The 16,824-nt window shown below is 44.9% G+C and overlaps 1 protein-coding gene across 1 annotated transcript in view; it reads left to right on the top strand.

The window, feature by feature from the left end:
- The window catches only part of Slc6a4 (solute carrier family 6 member 4), a 31,576-nt gene extending 23,433 nt beyond the window's left edge, over positions 1-8,143 (top strand). The window contains exons 13-14 of the mRNA XM_075991590.1: positions 3,519-3,686; positions 7,424-8,143. Coding sequence (XP_075847705.1) covers positions 3,519-3,686; positions 7,424-7,498 — 243 coding nt within the window. The 3' untranslated portion in view covers positions 7,499-8,143. The remainder of the gene's footprint in view (positions 1-3,518; positions 3,687-7,423) is intronic.
- Positions 8,144-16,824: the final 8,681 nt, after the last annotated feature.

The following is a 16,824-nucleotide window of genomic DNA, read 5'->3' as shown; positions in this document are numbered from 1 at the left end:
TCACTCTGAAAGGCGTTGGGGTATTTTGTTTGTTTTTAAAGACAGCCTCTAAATCAAATGTAGATTGATTTGGCCTGGAACTCTATACATAGGCTAGACTGGCCTCAAATGTGAGATCCTCCTGCTTCTCAAGAGCTGCTACCACAGGCATGAGCCACTGGCTTGTTGCTTCTGATCAGCATTTAAGGAAATTGAGGCTTAATGTCATTAAAGTCAGGTGACAAGCATTATTCGAGACCATGGAAAGACATACTGTACTTATTGCTCAGAAAAGCCCTGAGAGGGGTTCCTAGCAATTTCATACCAATTTTATATGCACCTTGAAGGGGGCACACATAAAGGTCCCCAAGTTCAGGACGAGTCAAAAGTAGAATTCATTTGTTGCCGAAGGACCTGGAATAGAAAGTTGAGTTCTAAGGGTGGCTCGTGACATGTTTAATTGTCACTGCACCTTGTTATGTGTCCCCGCCACCTCCTCTCCAAGTGTCTCTACTGCCCAGAGATAGATCATACCCTAGTAACCTCCCAGGTGCATGCTGAGTGAGGCAGCCTGGGCTAAATCACTGGGGACTGCTTCTCAGTTTTTTCATTTATATATAACTTTATTGGGAGGGGTCGTTTTTTTAATTTTTTGGAGAAAAAAAAAACAAGGTTATACGATTCCATTAACCAGCTCAGCTTATTGAGGGCATCCGGGCCATCCCAGAGGTCTCAGGCCTTCAGCACACAGCCTCTCTTCATCTCTCTGTGCTGACATTCTTGAGAAAGAGTCTTTGCTGCTCCCAACCGCTAACACATCTCAGGACTAAGAGGGTTTTTTTTGTTTGTTTTGTTTTGTTGTTGTTGTTGTTTTCTAGACAGAGTTTCTCTGTGTAACAGTCCTGACTATCCTGGATCTTGCTTTGTAGACCAGGCCTGCCTGTCTCCCAAGTACTGGGATTTAAGGTGTGCGCCGCCGTGCCTGGCAGGATTAAGTTTTGTATGATGGTCCAGTTGTTGCTATCTTTGCTTTGCTTCTGTGGCACTGCATGTGTCTCTGTTCCCAGAAGCCTTCCTGACTGCTCTAGATTCCACGAGTTTCCATAAACATTCGTCCCTAGCAGCAAACTTCCCAGCCCAGTGGCTCCAGTGCCGGCCCACGCTCTAGAGCAGACACGCGGAGACCCTTGTGCCGACCCTGGCTTGTGCACTTTCTTAGGTTTTGGTCCCATATTACTTTGTCAGCTCTTTGCTCATTTGATGCTTTTAGCCCAAATCAAAACTTTATTTTTTTTTTTTAACAAAGTTTGCTGGTCTTGAACTTAGCCCAGGAAATTCTCTCGCCTCAGCTTTTCAAGTCGTGGGGGCTGCAGCTGTGCACCACCAGGCTGTCTGTCCGTTCCTTTAAATCCATCTGTCTTTGTTTGTATGCACAGGGTCTCACTCTCTAGTCCTAGCTGGCCTGGAACTCATCATGCAGACCCAGGTTAGCCTCAAACTCACATCAATCCCCCTGCCTCTGCAGTGCTGGGGTTGAAGGCAAGTGCTCATACACCTGGCGAAGTTTCAGTTGCTTTTCTTGGAAGAGGTTTGGACTAAGTCTCTGGGTTCACTGTGAGCAGAAGCTATGGCCCTGACATACATAATTAGCCTGAATTAATACCTTTGCTTCTTGATAATCTACTTAAACTCTTTCATTTGTTTCTCAGAGGAAGAAGTCACGTTAGATGAATGTCATAGGGCAGAGACATTTTTTCTTATGTGCTTTCTTATTCCCCACCCAACAAGGAAGCAGTGTCCAGGCCCAGCCTGGGGTGAGGCAAGTGAGACACACCAGGGAACATAAAACACATCAGTATGCAAGATAAATACTATTTCAATGCAATGCCACATTCATGCAGAAAATCTGTATAAAAATATTTTATCAGACTCTGGCCCCGGTCCCTGAGCCTGTGTGACTCACCTCACTCGCCTAATCCCAGCCTGTCCCCACTGGGTCCTGTATCTGACAGATTACATTAAAATATTTGGGCTCCCCCTTAGATATGAGGTCTCTTCATCTGCTTCATTCTTGTCTGGGTCTAGAGACCTTGGGTTTGTTTGTTTCTGGAGGCTCATGGTCAGCACTCATGTAGAGACCAAGGCAGGCATACTACACCAACTCAGGGATGTTCATGTCTCTCCTCCAAAGGTCGGTGCTCTCGTGCCCCAGTGAGAGGTGGCAAATCTGCCTTCCAAGTCTATGTGGAATAAACAGGTCTCCTGCTCAGAGCTTTATAGAGATGCTTTAGGTAAACAAGCAAATTACTAAAAACATTCTTTTTTTCACTGAAACCAAGTTACAAAAAAAAAGAAAGAACAAAAGGAAGAAAGGAAAGAAAGAAAGAAGGAAAGAAGGAAGGAAGGAAGGAAGGAAGGAAGGAAGGAAGGAAGGAAGGAAGGAAGGAAGATTGCTTGAAAAAAGAAGTTGGGTTAATGAGGGAGCCAAATAACGAGCTTGGGCCCTGGTGAGCTCGATTCACAAACCTGACAGCAAGATAGCCCAGTTCTGTCAAAGATGGCTCCTGAATGGATTGTCTCCTCCCCAATCCCAGTTACTTTCCTCAGTAGCCAGGGCCGGGGCTGAGGAGCCTGTGTTAGGTTTGTGATTGAGGGGGCTCTGTTTTTGAAGCCCTCCTCCTGGACACAGGCTCCGCAGAAGGATGTGTGCTTTACAATTTCCCATTTTATTACCTGCAGACAAAGGAAAAACAGATATAAATAGATGTTTAACCACACGAGTAATTTACATTAGTGTCTTCTTTATGAGCTTGAAGCACTAAAATAAAATTAAATCAAGAGCAATAGTGATTTCAGCACAGCGGTTTCTAGGTAAAAGCCAACATTGATGCTCGCTCTGGAAACCAAACTGAAAATACAAAAATTGTAAGTTGGGTGTTAAAGGAGATTTGAAGTTCTCATCAAAAATTTCAAATTTTTCTCAAGTGAAAAATGTGTGAAGCTGCTCTCCCACTTCCACTGCTCCTTTCAAGGAGGGCCTGTAGCCGATGGTCGCTGGTGTCCAGACGAATCCTTGCTGATTCATTCTTACTGAAACCCCAGGCTGCAGAGCCGCACAGAGAGCTAAGGTGGGAAAGAGCATGGCCCTGAGCAGAGCACGCCTTGGTTCTCTCTCCCAGACGGAAGACACTGCCCTCTGACCTAAAATGGTCGGCAAATGTCAGCTGCGGCAACAAAGCAGAGACAAGCAGAGAGGCTGCCCAGGTTGTCTGTCTCTTTGCTGTCCAGTGCCAGTGGGTGCCAGTCTCTTCTCCTCGGCAGAAGGAGACGCTCCATCTCCCTGACTTCGGGGATAACTGTAGGGTTGCTGTAATTTCCACAGTAGGCCCTGAGGTGAAGAAACCCAAGCAAGGAGGATACCTGTTTTTCTGTTTAGTGGGGAGAAATTCAATCTAGGATATACCCCCAGTAGAAGGTCAGATTTGATCTTTGGTGTTTGTGGTCTCAGGATTTTCACCATCTCTTGGAATTTGTCTTAGTTCATCCTTTGCAGCTTTTTGATGAGTCCACCCCAGCTGCGGCTTTTCCAATACAATTACCCTCATTGGAGCATCGTCTTGGGCTACTGCTTAGGGACGTCTTCTATTATCTGCATCCCTACGTACATCATTTATCGGCTGGTCAGCACTCCGGGGACGCTGAAGGAGGTATGTCCCCACTAACATGTGTGTGTGTGTGTGTGTTTAGCAGGATAATTGGGAAGAAAGGAATTTTCTTGTTCTGTCTTATTCAAAAGATAAAATCTACCAAAGGCTCTTTGTCTTATATATTTATAAAGTTTCGCCGGGCCTACATAGTGAGTCCCTGTCTCTCTGTAGCTTTGGAACTGTCCTGGAACTAGCTCTTGTAGACCAGCTGGCCTCAACTTCACAGATCCGCCTGCCTCTGCCTCCTGAGTGTTGGGATTGAAGGTGTGGCCACCATGCCTGGTGCCATAGCCATTTTTCTCACATCAGTGTGCCAAGTACTATTTTGAAGAACATCACAAAATAAGAATGTTACAGTAACAATTTTAGCCTAAAAACTGTCACACCCCCCCCCCAATGAAGTTGAATATCAAAGTTGTGGCTCAGGCCATGGGAGCCATTTTCCGCCATATTAGAAATGATTATTTCTGTCTGAATATCAAGTACCTAACAATTTCTATAAGATGCAAACTTGCCTAAGTGTCTGCCTATAGGTCGTCTCATTTTGCTCTCCAGAGACCTTGGGAGGCAGACGGGTACAGGTGCTATAGACGGAGGAGAACACCGATGGTGGGAATAACCTTGTCTAAGCCATTATTTCGGTGACTTGTCTGAAGACAACGCAGCTCAGGGACTCTCCAGATCTTCTGACTCTTTGGCCAGTGTTTTTTGTATTTTTAGGTGCAGTTTCTTTTTTCTGAACAGACCGTTTGCTAGTGTAGAAATCAATGTTAAAGGTTAGGGACAGAATAGTGGCCGTTCTCACGCCACGCTGCCGGCGTTAGTGGTCAACTACTAAGATTTATGGCAGTGTGTCTTCACTGCCTCAGAACCCAAATGTCTGAGATGTTATTTGTTCAGCTGTGTGTCTGCCACAGAATACTGTGTATTTATTGTACACAGGGACGAGTGTCACACCAGGAGAGCCTTAGGTCCACTGTTGTGTTTGCAGGGGCAGAGCTCAGAGGTGAAGGGGACCCACCAGGGGAAAGCGGGAGGCTCTTGAGAACCCAGGTGAACTAGACTGTGGGTTCTGATAAGCAAAACTTCTCTACTGAATCAGCCATCACAGCAGCACGCTCAGACATTTCATGAGAGAGCACAAGACAGACATCTTTTTCTGAGAACAACCGATTCCTTTCTTCTTCTAAGTAGGAAAACTGAACTCAAAGTGAAGAAAACTCAGTTCTTGCAAATTTCTACAATGGAAACCAAAGCCCCCCTATGACCTTCCCTCCCAGAGAGGACCAGACAGTTGCTTCCTGTGCTCCATTCCCGTCCGCAGTCACTAAGTTCCTTCCTCCAGGCGACTCTTTAGAAGATCCAAGACCTCTGTTGCTTCACATGGAGGCCTGGGTCAGCAGCAGGAGCTCCAGGCTAACAAATGTCAGTATTTTGTCACAGGCTGCACCCCAAATCCTGGCTGTCTTTTTTGCTAATTTTCAGTTACAAGGAAATGTCACCCAAAATGTGTGATGGAGCTCAACCCCCTTGGCAGTAGGTGAGATGACAGGGCCATCTTCACCACCAGATGGGAGACAGTAGGTTTCCAGGAAGCAGCTGAGAAAGACCGAGGAATGCTAAGGAGAGGATTTAGTCGGCCATGAAAGCACTCCCCTCCGGGCCTTGGCTTCCCATCAGCAGAACGTGTGTTCTGAGGGGAGGGAGTCCAGGGAGCAGCAACAGTGACCCCCGCTGGGCAGAAAAACTAGAGAATACATCGCTCTCCTTTACATGGGCCATCTCAGACACCTTTTCTGTCCTTGTGTGTACTTAATGCAAGTGGCCAAGCATGCCATGATTGTTTTCCCAAGTACCCCTAGGAAAATAGAAATCTGTTTTTTTTCTTAAGAGGGAGTATTTTTATTTTAAAACAAAATCTTACTATGTAGCTCAGGCTAGCCACCATACCTACCTATGTAGGAGTTTTTAAGTAATTATTTGTTAATTGCCAGATTTGACAGTCAGAAGCATTCTGGGAGAAAGGGAGGTTCCATACAAAATTCTGGTTTGGTTAAAAAAAAAAAAAGACCAACAGGTAAATTCATGAGAAAAGTAAATGTCTGAACTCTGCTGGTCACATCCAGATGCTCCGGGCATTATGAGATTAGATCCTGATAAACCCATCAGAAATTGAAAATATCATTAAGTGAAAAATACAATGAATATGCCTAACCTCCTGAACATCATAACCTAGCAACACAGCACAGTACTGTTTCTCTCATGACCACTTACTTGGCTGGCAGGGAGCTGTGGCTGGCTGCCACTACCTGGCATCAGGAGAGAGCAATGTCACTAGCTTCAGAAAAGATCAGAATTCGGACCAGAGTGTCTCCTGAATGGATATCCCTTTTGCATCATCATAAAGGAAAAATGGTTTGTAGTGACCCACCGTCAGCTGGGGACCACCTGTAGTGACCCACCGTCAGCTGGGGACCGCCCAGTGACCCACCATCAGCTGGGGACTGCCTGTAGAATAGTAAAATAGAGCAGAAGCAGCTCTATTTATTGGGCTGATTTGGGAAGACATCACAGGCACTAGTAGCCTGGAAGGCTCAAGGCTGGGGTCATTCACTGACTAAAGTCATCGTTGGAGAAAGCCTTTGGCCACACCATGGTAACGGGAGGTGACACCATGGTAACGGGAGGTGGTCTCTAATGAGCACATGTTATGAAGATGTCAGCAATGCTCCATTCTTAGGTTAGCTGGTTACCATTTTGCAGAAGGCTGGGGTCTGGCAAAGTTTGAGATCAATACTAGTCTGGTGGTCTGGCTCTTACCACCAAGCTAGACGAGTTCAGCTGGAGGAGCCTACACAGCCGGGAACTGATGTCTGAAAGTCATCTTCCGACTTCCACGTACGCCCTGGCGTACATGCGCCTACACACAGTTACACACAACTAAGTAGTATCTAAGCCTGGTGACGTGGGGGAGTCAGCCGAAAGAGTAGCCGTCCACAGAGCAAAGGGGTGGGGCAAACGAGCCAGTTTTCTTTATAGTGTCATTTGCTGGGCTTGCCTCTCCCACACCCTTTAATTAACTCTTTCCTGTGTATCATAACTCCACTTAAGACTAATCCTAATTATATTTTTATCTAGTCAACAATAGCTTACAACAAGGTAAGGGGTGGGTTTCCGTGGCTCATGGCCCTGGGCACTATGGCCAAGAGGATGGTGAACTGAAATCCAGTCTGTCTGTCCCCAAGCTCAGTGTGGCTCTGACAAGCCTCGTCTCTTTAAAGTCTGTGGCGCTATGGCCAGCCAGGTGCTACTGAAGGATTATTTCCTCCCGTTAGCGTCACGGTGGTGACCTTTCTGCTGGCACTACACATGCATGTAGTTCTCCACTTTGCCATTTTTATCCACGTTAGAGAAGTTGGGAATTTCTCTTTTAAAGGCCAGTGATACTATTCCAACTTACTATGAAATGTCATTAAAATACTATTCATTGTTTTTTTTAATTTATTTATTTATTATGTATACAATATTCTGTCTGTGTGTATGGCCAGAAGAGGGCATTACGGATGGTTGTGAGCCACCATGTGGTTGCTGGGAATTGAACTCAGGACCTTTGGAAGAGCAGGCAATGCTCTTAACCTCTGAGCCATCTCTCCAGCCCACTATTCATTGTTTTAATATTAATGCTGGAATATCTTTTCAAACAAGATTTTATAACCCTTGCATTTCCTTCCCAACAGCGCATTATTAAAAGTATCACTCCTGAGACACCAACGGAAATTCCCTGTGGAGACATCCGCTTGAATGCCGTGTAACACACCAGAGAGGAAATGGCTTCCCAGTCACCTCCCTCAGCTCTGACAAACCCCACCTCGACTTCTCCCCTCTCAGCCAAGCCTGATGATGTAAGGTCTTTCTTCCTGGAGACACAGTCTTAAAGACTACGGTGCCCAGACTCTTGTGGATTCCAGCCACTTCTTTCCATGAAATCTCTTGGACATACCGCCTCATGGACGCGACCCAGCTGAACTGGCCTCTCTGGGACATGTGAGGGAGCGTAGGAGGTGATGAAGTCTTCAGTTAGTGTTAGGTTTAGAATTGAGTCTGTGAAAGTCTCCTGTATCATTTCTTTCGGTAAGATCCTATTATGTGTCACATCTGTGTGCTTCTCAAGCCTTCATTGTCCATGAATGCAGAAACCATCTAAGAGAATACAGGGTATCGTGTTAGCCATATTTTCTCAGTAGCGTAGAATGCTATAGCTGGACTCTACTAGAACCTTCTGACCCACATGCTGCTGTGAAACCAAGGAAGGATGCTGACTGAACAAAGGGTGTGTATGTGTGAACTGTTGTGCCTGTACACTGTTGTGTCTGTGTGCTTACACCCGACACCCCGGGCTCATTGCAAACTATATCCGCCTCCTCTAATTTTTCTTACATTAAACAAATTCTACCTACTTTATGTGTACCGTTGTGTATGTGTTTTTAGAAGCGTGTTCTGCTACCATCTTCTCCAGTGACAATCCAGTGTTTGGCCACATGGTCTTTTCACCATCTCCTACATACGCATACACACACACACACACACACACACACACACACACACACACACGGTTAAACATTGAGGCTAACGTTCCGTGGGCAATCCTGGCCTGTCCAGGAACAATTGGAGAATCTGAGTTAGCTTTAAAAGTCTCAGGAAACCGCATCCAAAACTCTTCATTAAACCATTATGAAGAAGACAGTGGGATGGCTCAGCAGGTAGTCACATGGTACATAAGCCTGGTGACTTGAGCTCAATCCCTGAGACCCGCATAAAGGTGGGAGGAGAGAACCAATGCCACCAACTTGTCCTCCGACCTCCTCACATGCACTGCGCACATGGCTTTCCCATCATACACACACACATTATAGATAATTACAAAGAGACGCTCCCCATAGAATGAAACGGCAAAACAAGCAAGAAGAAAAAATGGGATTCAAGAAAAACTCAGACTCAAACATCAACCTGGGGGAACCAAAATATGATGACTTGAGCTTCCTATTCCTGGAAGGTAATTGCTGGGCTAGAAGTGAAGAACTTGGAGATTAAGTAAGGAATTAAGTCATCTTTGAGATGGAAGAAAAAGAAGCCACCAAGTTAGAGGATCAAGGGGTCTCAGAGCTAGAGGAGGGAGGAAAAGAAAATTCAAGGACAAGGATAAGAAATCTCAGATAGTCCAAGGTGAAGTAAAGAAAATAGGCAGGAGGACAGAGAGATCTATGGGAAGGAGGGAGAGGGGGGAAGGGAGTCTCAGCGTTACGTAAAACAGGACTCAGGACTCAGCTTCTCAGCCTCTTACTGTGGAAGACACAAAGCAAGAAACAGAAATAACCAGACATGGCTTGAAGACTGATTGATTTGGTAGTGAATTCTGAGTTAGTGGAAGGAGAGGCAAGAGGAAGAGGGGAAGAAGGAAGAAAAAGAAAGAAGGGGGAGGAGGGCACAGAAGTGGGGAAGGAGGGAGATGGGCGGAAGAGGTAGAACAGGAGAGGCTATTTCTCAGACTAAGAATAAGGTGACCTTACATGAATTTAAAGAAATTCCCTCTAGTTATTTGGTTTGCGACTCTGAGAAGAAAAAGTTGGCAAAGCGACAGAAGGAACACGGAACACAGGAGGAAGAAAAAACAGACACTGGAGTGCCCACCCTAACCTGGCTCTTGGCTTCTCTCTCGAAATCGCTAGCAACATGGAATGGAGATCCTAAAAAGCTCTCATGTACAAATTCAAGTATTCTCATACGCCATCCTGATTTTAAGGAACACAGAGAAACACGACACTCAGCAAAGAAAGGCTTTCAGCTTAGAATCCTGTATCCAGCCAAAATGACATTTAATTTTGTAAATAAAACAAAGTAAGTTTTGATATTGGGGGAAAAAAGTAAAATCGGAAAACGAACTTCATATCTCACATTGAGGGAATGTGTAGAAGGGAACAGTACCCCGACACTAGTCATGACGCGGCTCAACTGGATAAGATTTAGAATAGTCAAGGAGACAAACACCTGGCGGTGGCAGTGAGGAAGATCCACCCTCAGCATGGGCAGCACCGTTCCTTTCGCTTGGGAGCCAGACTGAATAAAAAGGAGAGAGCCTGTCTATCTCATTGTTCCTTCACAGGAGAAATTGTTGGCACCGCCATGCCCCCCCCCCACTGCTCTCTGGCCACGCCTCCCCTGCTCTGATGGACTGCTCTATGGCCACGCCCTCCCCCTCTGGCCACGCCTCCCCCGCTCTGATGGACTGCTCCCCCCAACCCCTTTGCCCGGCCTCTCTCACTACATAGGACTGCACTCTCACACTACGAGCCAAAATAAAGCCTCCCTCCTTTAAGGTGCTTTGTAAGCTACTTGGTAAGAGCAACAAGAAAAGTCATAAAAAGGATATATTTACAAACTTGAACCTTGTAGCCTTCAGAGTGCAGGAAAGAATCTTGTCAATGCAATCTTGGACAGGAAAGTAATAGAAACCCCGGGAGAGGAGGAGAATAACAAGATAAATCAGAATAGGAAAGACTGCAAAGGCTGATTGATTCCAGAAAAGGAAATTTTATTACTTTATCAATAATTCATCATGATGTGACTTTTTATATTAAAACTTTCATTTAAAAAGTCAAACGCTTAGGGTTAAGATAAAAATCTTAACTATATATTGTCAAACATTTAAATAGTCCCTCAAGCATATCATTTACAAATATTTAATATGAAAACCACCTTGATTCTGGCAATGGTGAGGTATTCCTTTAATCCCTTGGGAGGCAGAGGCAGGTGGATCTTGGTGAGTTCGAGACAGCCTGGTCTTAAGGGTGAGTTCCAGGACAGCCAGGGCTACACAGAGAACCCCTGTCTTGAGAAACAAACAAACAGACCTTGAACTATGAACAACACATTTTAGAAAAGCTAAGCGGGTCATTACAATCCCTCGTAGTCTGTGACGAGCGTCAGTCTGTCACGGGCCATTTCATTTCGTCACCATTGGTCTAGCAGACACTCTCCCAGGTCTGCGCAGGAGGAGCCTGGGGCTGGGGAAGCAGATTTCCTGAGTTCACACAGCTGGGAATCCCAGAACTGGCTTGTTTTCCTTGACACACAAACACATCAATTTAAAGCCACAACCTTTACTTTCTTGTTCATCGCAAGGTTACACATTAATAAAAACATTGCATATAATGCCTTTTACAAAATTACAATTCCAATACTTTAAAAATACAACCCAAATTCTCTGTAAAATTCCAAAATACCTTCTTTTATTTTTTTTCAGTTTAAAAAATCTTTCACCTTGTCTACAAGAGCTAGTTCCGGGACAGGCACCAAAGCTACAGAGAAACCCTGTCTTGAAAAAACAAAAACACAAACAAACAAAAAAAATCTTTCAACTGTGGGCTCCTATAAAAACAAAAAATAGCTGGGCGGTGGTGGTGCATGCTTAATCCCAGCACTCGGAAGGCAGAGGCAGGCGGATCTCTGTGAGTTTGAGGCCAGCCTGGTCTACAAGAGCTAGTCCAGGACAGGCTCCAAAGCTACAGAGAAACCCTGTCTCGAAAAACCAAAAATAAATAAATAAATAAAGCAAGCAATTCCTTATTTCAGGAAAGAATAACAGTCACAATTTGAACAAAGCAAAACCAAATTCTAACTAAATAATGTCAGATTATCTGGGACCCACTATTCTGGCCTCTTCCAAAGGGCTTGGGCTGCTTCTCCGCTCTGCCCTCTGCAGCACACCCAGCTGTCTTCCAGACTCAGCCGTCTCCACTCCACACTCCTGCAGTTCTTGGCGGTCACCCCATGCTACTGGCTTCTCCAAAATGCTGGGCTCCTCTACTGCAGCGGGGCCTCACTTTCACCAACAGTGTCTCCTGGGCTCTTTTCAGAGACTCCAGTCCTGCCACACAGTGCCAGGCCTCAGCTGCTCTCCATGACCCCTTCATGCCGTCAAAACCAGCAGCACCTGGGTGACTCTTACACCAGCAAGTTCAGCTGCCAGCAGGAGATACAACCTTGGCCACTTCTGGAACCCAGCTTCTGTGTGCTGACCCTGAGGAAACACTTCCCAGAGGACATCACCTCAGTGATACTGCGCTCTTCTTAATCACAGACAATTCTTCAGTCCTAGCTAACCAGAACCACAGATTTTGGAGGGTAAAGAGGGACGTTTCAAAACATGGTTTCTCTGTGTGGCTCCAGCTGGCTGTCCTGGAACTCTCTGCAGACCAATCTGGTCTTGAACTGAGAGATCCACCTGCCTCTGCCTCCCACGTACTAGGATTAAAGGTGTGCACCACCCTGCCCAGCTCTAGAACTACAGATTCTTAATGCAAATATCCTGGTGGAGTCTTCCTTTTCCTCTGAGACGTCACAAGCCAGACCTCTGTCATCTGCAATAGGATCTGCAATAAGGATCTCTAAGGCTCTTAAAATGATTGCCTGTATTCGGTGTTTCTAACATTTCAATTGAGAAAATGGAGAGGATAATGCTGAGATCTGAAAGGGTTTGGATTAAAAAAAAAATAATTCTTAAAACATAGATCCTAACTAGAAAAAGTAAGGATGACGAGGGACAGGCTTCCTGCAAACAAGGACATTCCCTTGACCACAGCACAACCATCAGATCAGACAAGTTCGCCGACTTTCTGCCACCTCGTCCTGACTTTGTTGATGAACTCTGTATAGATTCACCCGGACAACACTTTTCACTTCGTGTCAGAGCTCTCCTGTCTCCAGTCGAGAAGTTTCCTTCCTTCATGACCTTGGTGCTTTGGGAGATTATGAGCAATTATTTTGGATAATCAATACTTGGTGGGCTGACTTGATTGATCCCACAGCCAAGCCTCGCTGTTTCTGCTGGCATCTCAGGACCTGTGCCATGTTGTTCCTGTCACCAGATGGAGCACGGGTCTTTTCATTTGTCCCCTCAGCGTCAATGTCAGCTTCAATCTTCACTAAGTCTTTCGAGTTTACTAAGATTTCGAAAGGCTCTTCTCTTTCTGTCGTATTAATATCTATAAGGGGACTTCGGAGATTACAAACACTAATCAAAATTGCAGCTTTATTTTTTAAAACTTGTTTTTGTGTGTATGGTTGTTCTACCTGCATGCATGTCTGTGCCCCATGTGCACGCGGTGCCCTTGGAAATCAGAAGAGGACGTCAGATCATCTGGAGGTGGAGTCACAGGTGGCTGTGAGCGGCCATGTAAGCAAAGGGAACTGAACTCAGCCTCAGGAGGAGCTGGGCCATCTCTCCAGTCCCACCGTTCATTTTAAAAAATAGATTTCTATCTTATCCTATGAAATATAATCCGGCATTTAGATGCTCAGAATGGCCAACAGTTCTTTCAATTCACAATTAAAAATTTTTAAGGCTAAAACATTTGTAGGAATGGTGAGATAGCTTAGTGGGCCAGAATGCTACCCTGCAAACCTGGTGTGCTGACTTTGATCTTTTGATCCCATGGTGGAAGGACCAACTCTGGAAAATTGTTATCTGCCTTCTATCTATGGGCATGCTACACACATGTCACAGATACATGAACACACAGACATGCACACACACTAAAATCTTTTTTAAAAAATATGTATTTATTTATTTATTAAGTATACAATATTCTGTCTGCATATGATCTCATTACAGATGGTTGTGAGCCACCATGTGGTTGCTGGGAAATGAACTCAGGACCTTTGGAAGAGCAGGCAATGCTCTTAACCGCTGAGCCATCTCGCCAGCCCCAAAATCTTTTAACTATGAGAAATAAACTTTAAAAATATTTGTGAGACACATTATGCATACAGTATAAAATATAAACATGTTTCCAGTTGAAAAAATTGACAGTGAAATCTCTACCCAAGTTAAGAAAGAACACTGCCTGCATCTAGAAGTCCTATGGGTACTTCTCCAGATATAAATGGTGCCTCGACATTAACAACCATCATTTCCTTGTTTTTTAGTTTTCCTACATATCTGTGCTGGCTAGTTTATATCAACTTGACACAAGCTAGAATCATTTTAGAACTTCTTTTTTTCCAATTGAAACAAAGCCCCACCAGATAGGCCTCTTGGAAGCCTGTGGTCCTTTTCTTGGTGGATAATGTGGGAGGGCCCCAATCATTGTGAGTGGTACCACCTCAGGGTACCAACTCCTGGGAGTGTATGAGGATCAAGCCAGTAAGCAGCACTCCTCAAAGCCCCCTGCCCCCATCAGGCTCCTATCTCCAGGTTCCTTCCCCCAACTTCCCTGGATGATGAACTTTCAACACATTCACTGCTGAGTCTGCTATCCATACATGGAAAAAAAGTCTTGGACCTAGGATGTAACTTAGTAGTAGTACCCTCACTTAGCACATGGAAGGGCCTAGGTTCAATTCCCAGCACTACTGAAAAAAATCTCCTTAACCCTTACACAGCATGTGAAAATTAATTCCAGGTGTACTGTAGATCCTAAGGTGGGCAACGGTTTTGGAAGAGCAACGTCTAGTATTGAACTGCAACAGAAATGCCCAATAAACTCCATCTCACATGGCAACCACAAACTACATGTGGCTACTGAGTACTTGAAATATTATCTCGTGTAACTGTAGATGTTAAATTTAATTAACCTTATAAAAATTAAGAGATGTCTGTTCATCAATAAATCCCACTAAGAGAGAAGACAAGCCATAGCCAAAAGACTTTTACAATATATGAAGAACCTAAACGGGCGTTAAGGGCAGGGAGGCAGAAGGAACCGTCCACAAGGAGCCTTTGCCGGGGGTAGCAGTGCATGTGTGTAATCTCAGCATTGAAGGTTGAGCCATGAGGACTACTAGGAGCACAAGGCTAGCCAAGGTCACAAGGCAAACACTGGGCTGGTGAGGAACTGGCCTGCAGATAAAGGCACTTGCCACAGATCTTGACACGAGTTCTGTCGTTAGGCTCCCTAGTGGAAGGGGACAGTGGACTTCTGAAAACTGTCTTCCGACCTCCACTCATGCTTTTTCAGGAATAAATATAAGAATATCCCCCTACAAAAATGAGCTACGCATCTGTTGATAAGTGTTGGAAATCTCCGCTGACGGAAGGAATGCTTTGTTTGCTCCTTTTGTGGTACTAGAGTCCAAGCATGCTAGACAACAGCTCCATCACTAAGTGATTTCCCCAGCCAGGGAATGGATTTTAATACAGCCACTTTGGTATTACCTCCTCATGAGTGTTGGACACCTTGTGTCAACCAGCACTTCCGCTCCTGGCAATCACCACTGAAACGCGCACAGACACATGTACCTTGTAGGTGCAAATGAGAAGTCAGCCAGGACTCACCAAGGATGCATGGATACCAGTGAATCAGCAAACCTGTCCTGGTGTCAGAAGCCAGAGGGAGTGCACTAGGGAGGTCTTCTACGGAACAGGCCATGTTCTTTCTCGAATATCTATTTTCTGTAAATCTGCTAAGTTGTACATGCATACCATACATGTTATAATAAAAGTCGGTGTGGCAGCACATGCCTTTAATTCCAGCAGAGCTAGATGGATCTTTGAGAGTTTAAGGCCACCCTGGTCTACACAGAAGCTCCAGGCCACTCAGGGCTTGAGAGCCTTCCTTAAAAGAAAAAAAAAAGTGTTCCAGCTAAGTTTTAGTAAGGGATTATTGTAAATGAAATAATGTGAAAAAAAGGTCTTTTCAGGTTGTACAGGAAGACGTCTAATTCAAACTAATTTAAGAGAAAAAGTACTGGCCTAAATATTTTACAGAACAAATGACTAGCTCCTACCCCAGACCAAGAGATTGAAAAGCCACCAGGTGGGGACCTTCCCACCTCCCACCATTGCTCTGGCCCCAGTGGGCTGCAGGCAGCTGGGCACTCGGCCATGGAATTTCAGGCTTGCCCCATTTTCAAGGCAGCAATGATAGCAGAGAACATCTAATCAGATCTGCCTGCTTGAGTCACACCCTTGAGACCACTCTGTCACCTCTGAAGCTCAGGCTCAAGAAGGAAAAGGTGGCTGGAGGGATGGCCCAGTGGTTGAGTGTGCTGGCAGCTCCCGCAGAGGCTGGTCTCCAGCACCCACAGCCTGTGGCTCAGCTACTGTCACTCCAGCTTCAGGGGTCCAACACCCTCTTGGCCTCCATGGGTACTCTCATACACACAGTACACAGAACACGAACAAACACAGAGAGAAAACAAAATTAAAGGATGCTGGGTGCGACCCAAGGGAAAATCGGGATACTGTTCCCAGAAAAGGAGAATGAAGGACAGAGAGATGAGAACTGCTTATCTGGGGAAAACCTGTGTATCATAATCAATTGGTGTCTTTTCCTGTTCGGAGTAGCCAATGTGCTTTATGGAAGTATTTGAACTTCTGGGAGAGGGAAACTATCTGATCTCTCTGATATGATCTCTCCCTCCTTAGACTATCTTGCACACCATAACCAAATTAACTTTTCCAAGCACAGGGACTAATCCTAGGGAAGGAATGATGTCCTCTCTTGAGACTCAGTTTGTGATCTCACCTGCTCTCCTAAGGTCTCATCTTTCTACTTAGGCTGCTTCCCCTGTGTAAATCGGGGCTTTCTAGGGCTTGCCAAGAATCTACAAGAACTCATTTACTAGGTCAGTCAGGGATCTAGACATTCACTTTGTTACGTTCCTTTTTAGGACCTACGAATATGGTAAAATAATAAATATTAAGTATGTCTCTCAATATACAATAGTTTTTCATCTAAGTAAACCTGCCACTAGACCAAGTTTGTCCTTCTGAAACACTAAACTCTTCACGATGAAGTACCACGAAATAAATGGACTTCCTGGCATGGGAAAACTTGCCAGAGAACATCTTCCCTAGTGGTCATCCTTTCTGTACCCACGGATAAACTCATAGCCTGCAAAGGCCACGGTCAGGTTTCAGGGTCTTAGTTCAGAAAGTGTGGTTTTATTTGAACGAAGAAATGGGGCTTTAATAGGCTTCTGTCTCCCTGTTGGAGTATATGGAACATCTTCTCACTCTCAGCCGACAGACTTACTTACCGACCAATTTAGTAATTTGCAAAATACAAAATTACAAAATAAAATGATATCTTCTAAACAACAAGGTTTAAACATGAATGAAATTCCTGCCTTTTTCAAT

Source organism: Microtus pennsylvanicus, chromosome 11, assembly GCF_037038515.1.
Source record: "Microtus pennsylvanicus isolate mMicPen1 chromosome 11, mMicPen1.hap1, whole genome shotgun sequence".
In the NCBI taxonomy this organism is placed as follows: Eukaryota; Metazoa; Chordata; class Mammalia; order Rodentia; family Cricetidae; genus Microtus; species Microtus pennsylvanicus.
This window is presented reverse-complemented; position numbering and strand designations above follow the sequence as displayed.